General features: G+C 38.2%; 1 protein-coding gene across 1 annotated transcript; it reads left to right on the top strand.

Moving 5' to 3' along the window:
- Positions 1-1,812: 1,812 nt before the first annotated feature.
- On the top strand, positions 1,813-3,375 carry LOC104522793 (CDC42 small effector protein 2-B-like). Its single transcript, XM_010165172.1, has 3 exons — positions 1,813-1,866; positions 2,298-2,399; positions 2,907-3,375. Exons 1-3 carry the CDS (start codon positions 1,813-1,815, stop codon positions 2,979-2,981), a joined length of 231 nt encoding a protein of 76 aa, XP_010163474.1. The 3' UTR covers positions 2,982-3,375.
- The last annotated feature ends 9,442 nt before the right edge of the window (positions 3,376-12,817 follow it).

The following is a 12,817-nucleotide window of genomic DNA, read 5'->3' as shown; positions in this document are numbered from 1 at the left end:
ATCAGGATTAATTATAACCCAGGAATATGAACTGTAAACACGCTGGAGTTGCCCAGAGAGGAGCTGGCTGTGTGCCTGCACTTGAATGAGGAGGTACCATCCCACCAGGACGTCCTGGGAGACCCAGGTAACACCCAGGTAAGCACCGACCCCCGTGGAGGTGGATGGCCAAATTCAGGGCACTGTGGTGGGAGGAGAGTAGGCGTTCAACTGCTGTTTTGGAATGGAGATGTTTCCCTATCTAATTTGATGCTCATCTCAGTTAGTCTACTTTCAAAATAGGTGATTAGTGTACAGTGACACACTTTATGATTTTTAAGAAAATCTTGTCTTTGATACAGTCTCCTTAACATGAAATAAACCCAAAACATCTGCTACTCATGTGAATTGTAGGCAAAAGCTTTGGCATGTTCTAATCGTTATGTGTGCCACAGTCCCTTCTTTGCTGCACCCAAACAAGGCATCAGTGGTGATAAAAGACCATTGTGAGAGGGTGAAGTAAGGTGAAAAATGATAATGGAGCCAGATAATTAATTGTATTAAAACCACCCAGGATAAAATGGAATAATACATGACACATTCTGCAAAATGTGTCATATAGGCCACCTAAAGCTGAGAGGCAAATGTAGCAAACGCTTTGAAAGACAAATGCCAGAAATTTAAAAAATCTGCTTGAAGTGTGAGAAGTGATGTAGCATAAGCAAACCACACAGGTGAAAGAAATAGATGTGCTAATTACATAATTGTGGCACTACATAAGAAATACCTGTGAAGGGGAAGCTTATGCTCTTTGGTTGTGAAGACTTCAGTAGGGGTTCAGAAAGACTGAATTGATGAAGCTGTAACTTCTGTTAAGCTGTAAGCTTTAAACAAGTCCTTTCTTTATAAAATAACATGTTATAATATTGTTTTAGTGATCTGTGAAAGGCTACTGTATAGCATCTTCCTGATTTGAAGGAAGATATTTAAAAAAAAAAAAAGTCATTAACCACTAAAAAGTTGTTTTTTATCATAGCTTCAGGGCACTTAAAGTCAGTGAGTTTCCTGGTTGTGTCTCTGTTCAGAAGCGCTGTGTTAATAGATTTATGTGTTTTGGGAAGCTGTAGGCTCTCTCTGATGAACAGTTTCTGTTGCTGATATACAAAACTTTTTTTCCTCTTTTAAGGGCTTTTTGGAGTTGTGGAATAATCTTTACTTTGAGCTTTTTTTATATTTAAGAAGAGTAACTATATCGGATGTAAGAAGGGAACTTTCTTTTGAACCTGTTTGCCAGTGTTAAGCATTTAATATGTTGTGCTCTAAAGCTGTTTTCTTTCAAAATTCCAAATAGTTAATAAGCGTTGGCTAGCTCTGCTTACAGCCAGATCACAGACTGTTAAACAAGACTTGGCTTAATTCTAGCATTGCTTTTACTGCACTTCTGTGAAGAAACCAGAACTTATACTACTGTCTGTCTGGGAGTAAACGTGTAGCGTTCTTAACCTTGATTTCTGACATGAACATACTGATTTTAAATTGATGCTACTCTTCTGTCTAGGTATGTTTAAAAATTTTCCAGTCTTGTTTTAGTCTTCTGAAATATCTATTGCTCAATAACTGTTACAAGACTTTGATATACTTTAATATAAATGTAAATAATCATCTCTTTGCAGGTGTACTCATCAGATGCTTTATGTGATCTTTACCAGTGAACCTGCACAAGCAATTCCTTCCTAGACTGACTTTAGGAACTGCGTCTTGGTCCTCGTACTGCCTTAACTCTCAGAGAAATAATTACGCTTAACAAGACCTTATTACTTACTTAAAAATATAATGACTGAATTCCTGGTTTGTTTTAATTGGTGCAATGGTGAACAGCCCCAGCCGGTAAGTAGATGCACAACTGCCATCCTTTATCAGATTTGAAGTTTTGTCTTTCAGTTATGTGGAAAACACTTTCATTGTCATGTTTTTTCTGATTAGTTTGGGCTAAATAATGCAAAAGCTAAAACCAGACCTGTTAAACTGTGTTTAAACTATGTGTGTTCTGCTAGAAGCTTTGGCCATATGGCTCTTTGGAGTTCTCAGCCCCTGACTTTCCAACCTGAAGAAAGATTTTGCTAAAATTCAATTAGCATCAATAAAAGTGACTTTGACCCTCTGTTACTGCAAACAGTCTGAAATGTCATTCCAGTTTTAATGAGGAGTCATTAGGGGTCACTACTGACTGTCTGTTTTTTTAAACTCAGCTGCTTGTTTCTGTCTGAAAGCTGCTCACGTTCTCTGAACAGAGACCTAAGACATCTTATTTTTTATAGAAGAGGCGTCGGAGACTGGACCGGAATATGATCGGAGAACCAATGAACTTTGTACACACTGCGCACGTTGGGGCGAGAGAGATGAGTGGCGACTACTCATCAGTAAGTGTGCACCTCTTGGATAAGCAGAGATCTCCACTGAGTAACCTGTAGAGTAGGTAGCTACTAAAATACTAGATAACTGTAAGAGAGAGAAAAATCTGACTTTTTTTTTTCCATCAATAGAATAGCATCAGAAAAGAACTGTCCTTTTGTTTGTAAACATAAGATAGTGTGGAAGATATTCAGCAAGAAGTGCTTATTTCCCCAGTATGTTTACATACAATGAGAACCTTTTGGATAAGGAGTCTGTCAACACACTTGATACTAGGTCCAGATAACACATTACCCTGAAGTCAAAGCTGTGCCAAGGTGAGAGATGTAAGAATAAGTAGATTTTAGATAGCAAGACCCATCTCATGCACTGACGAGTATTTTACAGTCCTGGGTTTAGTTGTTATTTCTCCCTGCTACTGTTGGGACCCAGCACTGTAAATGTATGATGCTTTTAATAATTGCTCTGGCAACCAGACGTTATAAGATGCATGTTCTAATCAACTTTTTTTCTAGGCTGTATCAATTCAGGAGCACATGAAGTCTAAAGGTGGCTACACAAATGGCACTTCTGCAACTGTTGAGATATAGGAAACTGAGAGAAGGCTGAAATCTGCTCTGTCTTAAGAGGACCACCTGGAGTGTGCTTTCATATTCTTTAAAACCTCTTTATCATGGAGTAGAGAGTACTTGAATTTATAAATAGGTCAGTGCAAGCTTTGGTGTTTTTATCACAATAGCTTCTGAAGGAGTTGTTGTAAATTATCCTTAAAATGTCCTCTCATGGTAGTGCTGCAGTAGCAACTGTAATTTGTCACTGTGGATGACTTCCTAGCTGTGTCCCAAAAACCTCACAAAGTTGTCTTGTAGGATGGCAACTGGAAGTCAGTATGAATTGTCTGGGGTTTTGGTCTCTGTCTTTATCTCACCTCAAGACATGCAGAGGTTGATTTAACTGGAAGATACCACACGTTTGCACTTCTTATGTGGGCTAAACTGAATTGCTAAGGAGGATCTTGTAGCCTGTAATGTAACTTTGGACCTGCTTTTGAGATGGCTTACAACCTAATGCATAAATCTACTGAACTGTACTTCTTAATATCTTCTGATCATGAACAAACTCTGATGTAATATAGTTTGCTGAGTCTGCAAAGCCCAGTGAAATTTCTGCCTTGCTGTGATAACACTTTTGTAGCTAAAAATGGAGGTTTTGCAAACATGCCTGCTTTCAAACGAGGCTTAGAAACCTGGACATTTCCCTCGGTTACTGGGCTGCCTCCCTTCCGTACGGGCAGTAGTGTGACTGACCAGTATTACTGCAACAGAGCTAACAGTATGTACCAGTTAACTTCAAGTGGTGCTGCAATATGCTCACAACTGTGTGTTAATTTTGCATGACTACTATTGAATTTTAAACTAAACATATTTAAGATCACTCTCTCTGTTGCCTGTCTGTAACAGTAGCTACGTAGGGCACAGGACTTCAAGGGATATCTTGCTTGTCTTTCTGGCTCTTTAATTTCTAGACTTTTTTTTTAGATTAATCGAATTTTTTCTTACATATAATTTAAATTAAAAGTATGGTTTAAGTGATACAGCCATGTGAAGGACATACATTTAAAGAATATTGTGAGAATTTGCAGGTGAATATTAAATGGAACAGTGTCTTGCAGAGTTACAGCACTTCATAAATATTTTGATAAACAGCCATAAATATTTAGCCATACCCAAACTACAGTTTATTACTTAGTTCTTATTCATCTTTCTATTAAGTGATATGACAAAACTGCTGAAGTAGAGCTAGGTTTTTCTCTTACCCAGTCACTGACAACTATTCCCCAGCTCAAAATTCTGCATGACTACCAATGCAGAAGTTTAGGAAATCTGCTTGCTGTCATGGGATTAACTAAATATGAGCATTTAAACTGTTGTCCTGTTGTCACCAGTTACACTGGAAGTCAGTGGAACTCTCTCCTTGCTCTATGCATAAGATCAGTTATGAACGCTTTTCCATTTAAAAAACATCTAGCTGGCAAATCTTTTACCTTGTATGATTCTGTTTGTCTAGAAATCTAGACTTCTGGCTTTGCTGAATTTTTATGCTGCTTTTTCTGTGTATATTAGGGAACTTAAAGCATGAAAGGTGTTTCTGTATGTGTTAAAAAACTGTTCCCCCCCAAATTTAATCTTTAAGGGCCAAAGAGGACGAGAGAATGTTACCTTCTGTAACAGTCAACAGCTGATCATAACATTCTGCAACCACATAAGAGAAATCTAATATCCTCCTAGATCCTTACTCTTGAATTAGAATGCATGCTAAACTTTAATATATTTTAAAATTAACGCAAGTTAGCTGTACATTTAGTTTTTTAAAATCTTTCATATTTCTGTCTTCTAACTTCAGTTTTATTCCAACAGCCTAGTTAAGATACAGAGTTCAAAGAAGCTAAATCCTGTATATTGTTGAGGAAGGATAAAGTGGGCAAGTTGTTTTTAAAAAAATAGATTCTAATTCATCTGTTACTAAATTGAGTTCATGCATTCATTGGCCCAGAAAAAAGTGGTAGGGCAGCTGTCATGAAGAAAATGAGTTGTATTTTGTTAACACTGTAAGAAAACAAATTGAACAGGAGTTAGTATCTCCTAAAGATCCATTCAGTATGTTCAAGATTAGTGGTGTATGCATGAATAGAAATGTAGAGTTGGTGATCATGTCAGTTCTTCTCTCTCAAACTAAATCAACAGAGAATTTTGTTCTTAAAACATTATTTATAGAAAAATCCTAGTTTTCATTATGTAAACCAAGTAGCACTATCTGGTGTAAAACTAACCTGTTTCTGTAATCTGTCATGTAACTCTTTGGTTATAATAAATCTGTTGAACTAGGCACTTGCACCCTTTCCATATTGTGGAAAACCTTGATATTTTCTCTGCCCTGAAAAGCTCTTGGATAAGTGGATGGATCACAGCATGGCCTGAACTTTTATTGCACAAAATCAAAGTTCTCCACTAGAGAGCACAATTTTACACCAAGTCTTTTCTGCCGGCTCTCTGCAAGCTATTACTCCACTGTGGGGTTTTGTGTGTTTGGTGGTTTTTGAGCTTGACTGGAATAAAATACAGCAAATAAGACCAAAGGATCGAACTTTTTCATCTATGGTGTGGGCTATGAAGATCTTGTATCAGCACAATGTAGCAACGAAGCATTACTGCTCTGACTTGATAGCATTTTATGGTTTCTTTTTGTAGCTGGAAGTAAAATAACTTGCAAGCAGAGTGTGATCAAGTCTTTTATATGGAGTCCAGCAGAATCTCAGCACTGTATCTGTTTGCTTTCTTTATATATATATATATATATATATATATATAAACATAAAAGTCAGAGTGGTGAGGAGTAATTTTTATCTTAAATACTGTCTGTCTTATCCCTTGATGTCCTGGCTAGGATTTACTGACTACCCCATAATGCTGCATAAACCTGCAGTCAATATATAGAAAAGGTATTTGGCTTTTTCACAACCTAATATTTTTTTTTACCTCCTGCAAAGCAGCTTCATAACAGTTATGTGGTGTCACGCTATGCTTTGCTATCAGCACTGTGACGTGGCCATAAAAACCCAGCAGCTGAAGATAAGAATGATCTTGTCTGCCTTTCAAAATCACTGTGGAGATAGATGAGATGAACTACAAGAAAACAATGCTGTGTTACAGTGGTATCAAAAAGATCACCTCTGGTGCTAGGTTCCTGTAAGGCTTCCAGATACTTTGTGGTTCTGCAGACTTGGTTAGTCAAGAATCTCAGGCAGTTGTTTAAAGCACTATACAATGAAATAATTCAGATAAATTTAGGCAGTCAGGGAGTACAAGGCAGAAGCTAGATCTTCCTTCTTAGCATTTGTATCTTCTTTGCTCAGGAGAACAAACTCTTCAATGGTTCTGATTAAAAACAGTACTTGCAGTACTCTGGTTTGCTAGGTTATGCTTCTAGTTAGTGGCTCCTGAAGGCAGACTTTGAACTCTAAAATCTCCAAGACAGGTGAATCGCACACTAAGGGTTAACATCAAAGGTGTGGAGTCCTGAAATAAAAAATTTTCTGGTTCATTAGATTGCAGATTGGCTTCAGTCAGAAAACAAAGACTAACCATAAATAGAATGTTTTTTCTAAAAACAAGGCTGGTTAGAGTAAATCTTATTTATTTTTAAAAAGTGGAGAGTTGCATTTTTAAGTCCTTGCAATTGTGGTACCACTCTTACTATGTATCTTTCTGTCTTAATACAGGAGATGGATCAACAGTGTTTAGACCCAAAGTAGCAGTTAATGCTTGAAATTCAACACTTTAGGTGCTTACCTCTACAGATGAAGTCCCTGTGTGCCTAAGGAGATGCTCTAAGTGGTTGGTGCTTGGGCTTCTGCAGACAAACTGCCCTTTCTTCGTACACGGTAATTTCTCTGGCACACAAGGCCCAAGTTACTTACATCAGTGGTTTTCCTGTTGATATTCATGTGGCTACAGTGTGTATGTAAAAGTTTTCCTACTCCTGTACAGAACAGGTCATCTCTAGGAACTGAGCTGTTGGACCATTGTTTCTTCAACGGAGCTGTAAGCTGTGGAGCTGCTTAAACTTATCACCACATACAGCTCTGAGCCAGTGTTGTACTTTGCTGCATGAAAGCATGAAGTCTCCTTGTTACTGCTTAATTCCAAGGCTAACAGGTGAACTGGGAGCTACAGAAAAATGAAATACAGACGTGAGGCAGGTTTGGAAGCCACGGACAGGCACTGTGGTAGATGTTTATGAGGAATGAGCAGGGATATTAATATGCATATTAATGTTTGTTATCTGCAACACACAGGACAGTTTTGTTGGTATCAATTGGAAAATACTTGTTGTGCGTGTGTAATTGGTATATGGAGGAAATAGGGCACTTAAATGCATGACTAAGCTGGGACTTTGAGACACAGATTGCCAAGGTGACTTTAATGAATGGTAGTGTCCTCTTCCTGGAGTGGCTCACAAGGCTGTTTTCAGAAAGTATGGAGCCACCCAGAGAGCTAGCTTTGGTTTCAGCAGTTGTGGACTGAGGCTACACATATGTTTGGAAGACCAGATGGCTGATTTATTTCCCTCCCCCACCATTGATGAATGTGAGGTTGCAGATGTGCTAAATGCTGAGGCTTGCTGCACCCATGCTACCTCCATGGAACACAAAACAGATAAAACAGAGTTAATACTAAATAGCAGTAGTAGAAGGGTATTTGCCTTCAGTCCACTGTGCTGCCAAAACTTAAGGGAAATTTACTGGATCCATCTGATATCCAGCTTCCAAGTGTTGGGAGAGTATGAATGGGTTGTAGCTGAAAGGTCATGAAGGCTTCCTTGTGCCTGAGGAAGTTTGAGTCACGTTCTCCTGGACTCTCTGCAGACCAAGATGCCAGGAGGTCACCATGGCTACACCAGATTTCCATTAAGACCTTTTCTCCTGATGCTATATAGAGAAAGGAAACATGAAAGAAAATAATGAAAGCCCTTTGAGTAGACAGGGACATTTAATATGTGTTCTTGTACCAAAAAAGCTCCCAACTTGGGGTGCTTGATACTGAACTAGGACTGCTGTCTTCACCTGGAAAACTAGAGATGAGCAAACTCATGTTGTAATAACCAAGTGTCCCCTTTCGGGGAGAGCGGGGTGTGCGAGGACACCTGTGGCATGTTATGCTTTGGCCTCTGCATTGCCTACACCCTGGCCCTAACTGGATTATCAAGCATTGCAGTACGGCTACTGAACAACTCGTGGTTGTCACTTGTTCCATATGTCCTGTTCCTGTGCATTCCATTAGCATGACCAAAATCCTAAAATGTCATTCACATGGGAGGAAGTTCTCTTAACCTAGTTTTAATCCTGTTTAGAAGAGAGTAGTAACAGATGGATGAGAACAACAACTTTGAGGTGTCTGTTGAGACCTCTACAGTAAATTCTTAATGAAATCAAAGCCACTAAGCTGTATTGAAACTACTTTACTCAGTGAAACTTCTGATTTTTTTTTGTTATTAAAACAATATAAATGGGAAGACTCTTTTCTTTGTAACAAATTTTAAGTTTCTTCTGATATTTGCATATAAATCCAAACTGAACAAAATCAAGGTTGTTATTACTGAGGGCCCACCCTAATTCAGAGGCAAAAAAAAAAAAAAAGTTGAATTGTCTTTTACTGTTTTAATATACACATTTTAATATATATGTATATATTTAAACCTTCGCCTTAAATAATGTGGAAGGAAATAATCTTTTCTTTTAAACTTAAATTAGTATGATTGCTCTGGCTTACTGGAAGTTAAAAAAATTGACTTAAAATCTACGTTTAAAACTCCTGAGAGAGACTTTGCTGTGCTTTTAAAGCTGACATTGGCCTGTACAAGTGGATGACTAATTTCAGATTCTTCATCAAAGAGCTAGAAAAAGTGTTTGGTTAAAGGATGTTTTTTTAACTTTTATAATAGCATATTTACATGTATCTGATCTTGCTGGTGTTTAAGAAGGACACATGCATTTTGCATAACTTACCTGAGCTGAGTCTAAAGGTGAGTGAAGGCTATACTGATAACCAGTAATTAATCTCTTCACAGTGAGCTGTCTGAAATTAAGGATTCAGAGATCAGGCAAAACAATGGCACTTATTTTAGACAGAAAACTATTTTTAAAACATTAATATATGTAATTTTGAAAGTCCAGTCTCAACATGTGCTGAAACTGCATATTAATGGGCAGAGAAATATGCCTTTAATTGCAGTTACCCATGTTTACCCTTCCAGTCTCTACCACCAGGAAATATTAAAACTTGACTCAATACCTTTGAGGGTGTGATACAAGCTTGAAAATATAATTCAAAAGTAAGGTTTGCAGTCCTTTATTAATGCATGCTAATGTGACCTTGCTGCATAATAACATATGAGGAAGGTTTTCACTAGTTTCTTTCAACTACTTTAAGCATCACCTTTGAAAATGTATTTGAATTGGCTATTCTCCGCTGCCTAATATCCAGCGAGCTGGGGTATCTCCTGCTTGCATAGGCTGATATTTAGTGGTGTTCACATAAGGCTGTTAGTACACAGGGAAAAGTTACTAGACGTGTGTTTGTATTAATAATTTTCAGATAATTTTCTATGTCTTGGATCATTTTCTTGCCAGGAGACAGAGGTCTCATCAGGCTGTTGCATATGCTCTCGTCTTTGCCATGTGCGTGTGTCTCACAGAGGTGGCAGGTTTCGGTAACAGTGTTCCCTGTGTCACTTTAATCAAGAGGTTTCACGGTGTTATCTTGCTGTCTTGTTCCAGGCTCCAGCCAAAAAGCTTTGAAAATATGAAGCACTGCAAGAGACAGTTTCTAGGATGGACTAAAATTTTCTGTGGTTAAGTCACTTCCTTTTCCCTGTCACCTGCTTTATTCTACCCTATTACTCTACCACCCACTAAATTTCTTAGAAATATATTTACATTCAGTATTTGGGTCAGTGTTCTTTCTTAGTTCTTAGAAATTAATACAACATATTAAAAATTCTTTCATCCCTTTGAAGCTTGTGTGTTAACTCTAAATCCCTTCTTTACTGATTTTTGTATGGCATAACTGTTTAGTGATCAGAGTCTAATCCCTTTTACAATTTTAGTCCTTTAAAAAATATGCAATATGTTTTCTCTTAAATACCTAGTGCTGATAGCCAGCCTTCTGAATCTGCCTACCTAACAAGGCAACTATTTTTTCTTTATGGTATTTTATGCAAAATTAACAGAATTAGACAGTAATTCTAAGTTAAGCTAATGGAAAAGCAAATTTAATTGTATAAGGAGATATAGGGAAAGGAAGAGAAAAAAGCAGATTGGTTGGAATAAGTTTATTCAAAGGAGAGAGGCTGATAAATATGAAAAAAAAACCCCATAAATAGCACTTCATGCAATGGGAGAGTCAGAACAGCCTTGCAATGGAAAATGTTTTGGTTGTCTTTCCTTGTGAGTCAAATAATTTGTGTTTAAAAGTGCGTGTGTGTGTGGTAGAAAACAGGCAGGGGGAAGGAAGGGATAACTTCATAATTCCTTTGAAAAGGATTTCAATATATGTACAGTATTTTTCAACCCGTTTCTTTTCTGTGCTAATGGTTATTTAGCTTCCATTTTCACTTTCTGTAAGTAATGAGCTCATAGCCTACATTAAACACCTTTGTTCCTTAATGCTTTGAAATGCTAAAGCTGAGGAAAGCCTCAGCTGAGTTACAGAATTTATTTCATGTTGATGTTTTGGGAATCCCTTGGGAAAGGCATATTTCTGGATGTTGTTACTCTTCTGTGATAGAAATAATTATGGTGGTATAGAAAGGATGGAATTCTTGGTGTGAATTTTCAGTATCGTACACTGATTATGAGTAGAAGCTGTTGTTCGTTCCAAATAAGGAATTTCAGGTTTAAAACTGGAAAAAAAAGGATCTTTTAGGCTTCGAAGTAATTCTTCAGGCTCTGAATGTCTTTACAACCTAGTTTTTTTTCTGCCTGGGACTGGAAATAACATATATTACTAAAATAATATTTTTCTTATAGTGCTGAAATTTGGTACTAGATCATCTGCTTTTAGTTTTGGTTACACATTAAAGCTAATGGTAAAAATTAGGGACTACTTAAGTTGCCAATAAAGGTTACCTAAGAAGTTTTTATTGATGTCATGAATGTGAGCTGCTCACCTCCTGAGCTAACATTAGGGCTCTTCAGTCAGGTATTTCTAACCAAACAGTCCTGCTGGGCTGCAGGGAATGTGTTTAATGTAAGAGATGTTTGCACCAATCTCTTTAAGCATGCTTCAAGGCAGGGGAGGTCAAACAAAACATACATTTATTGGGAAAGTGATGTCATTTTATTTATTTTCTATGTATTTCTCCTTGGCCCTTTTCCCTTTTTTTCAGCTGCAGACAGGATAAAAACTGCTGTGCTTTCCTGGGGCACGCAAGGAGAGAGATTCGTGTTTGATAGGGCAGATCACCCCGTGGAATCTGATCCCGTGAGCAGCTATGCACATGCAGTTGAAATTAAACACTTTTTCCGTGCCTGAAATACACTGTCATGTACATACCCTAAGCTCTTTATAGATCATAGAATTGATAGATTTATTGAAGTAATCTCTATTAATATGTTACCCAGATCTTGTTAGATTCAGATGAAGAGATAGTAGTTGGCGTAAAGTGTCATGGTTACTCTGACAACAGCACCAAAATAGAAACATGCAGATGGACAATGTACTAGCTGTTTGGTTTTTTTGTTTGTTTGTTTTTAATACCAATTCTGCACGGAATCCGAATTATTAGCTGTGTCATGGTGTACCGTTTTCACTACTTAAGCACTTTAAATTGTTAGACACACTTTTCTTGCAGCCTAGCAAATCTACAAGATGCATAAGCCTCTTCTGTTGCTAATATGAAGATGAATTGCAGATTGTCACGGGGGCAAGGGGGAAGCTTGACTATTAAAATATCTGTATTGATCAAAACTACTTATTTACAGGTATGTAAATATTATTCAGATTTTTACAGCAACACAACAGCTTACAGAAAATTTGTCATAATGTAGTGGGAAATGTTCCCTGTAGATGTTTTACATGGCTTTGTCCTTAAATTCACACAGAGAGAAAACCACACATGCAGGAACCTCCTTCCTCAGAAGTAACAACTACTAACCGCCTTGTTTGTGAGCAACTCAAGCAAGTGGGTGACCCATGTAAGGCTTTGATTTACTAATGCTGGATTGCAGCTCAGCTCTCATCCTCTTGCCTCTCCCTTTTCCTTCATGCTTCCACCATTTTGCTCATGGCCACATCCCTTCCTTTCTCCCATAATCTTTCTTTTTGCCTCTTCCACTTCCCTGTGCACATTTCCCTAAGGCAGACCCTGGCAGGAACAGCGTAACCAGTGCTTGAAAACCTCCAGTGAAAGGTGTTGCACAACTTCCTCAGCTGGTAAATCACAGAGCTGTTTCAGTCTGTCTCCTTCCTGCAAATCGTTGCTGGCTCTTCAATCTGGTGCCTCACAACCCTTTGAATGCTTCTCAAAGCCTGGAAGACATCTCTGAAATGCTGTGTTAAGGTGCAAATAATCCAGCTCCCTCAACCTTTTGTTATAGGTCATGTTCTGCTGTTTCCTGGCCCTGTTGCTCTCACTTCAGGCACGCTGCTATCCTCGCTATCCCTCTCTCCCATGGCTTTGAGTGTGTTCTTGCTCACCCAGAAGGTCAGAGCGAGGTGAAACACTCGGATTTCTTTGTCTCGGGAGACGTGGGGCAGAGCCAACCGTTTCCCACTATTTGTAATGGCTGTGTTGGGTTTCAGGTAGCGTTTAAGTACCTAAAACCCGCGCATCTCCGAGCTGAGGTGGAAAATCCGATGAGCTGACG

The sequence above is a fragment of the Antrostomus carolinensis genome, unplaced genomic scaffold, assembly GCF_000700745.2.
Source record: "Antrostomus carolinensis isolate BGI_N321 unplaced genomic scaffold, ASM70074v2 Scaffold40703, whole genome shotgun sequence".
NCBI classification, from domain to species: Eukaryota; Metazoa; Chordata; class Aves; order Caprimulgiformes; family Caprimulgidae; genus Antrostomus; species Antrostomus carolinensis.
The sequence above is the reverse complement of the archived record's forward strand: the minus strand, read 5'-3'. Positions and strand labels throughout refer to the sequence as shown.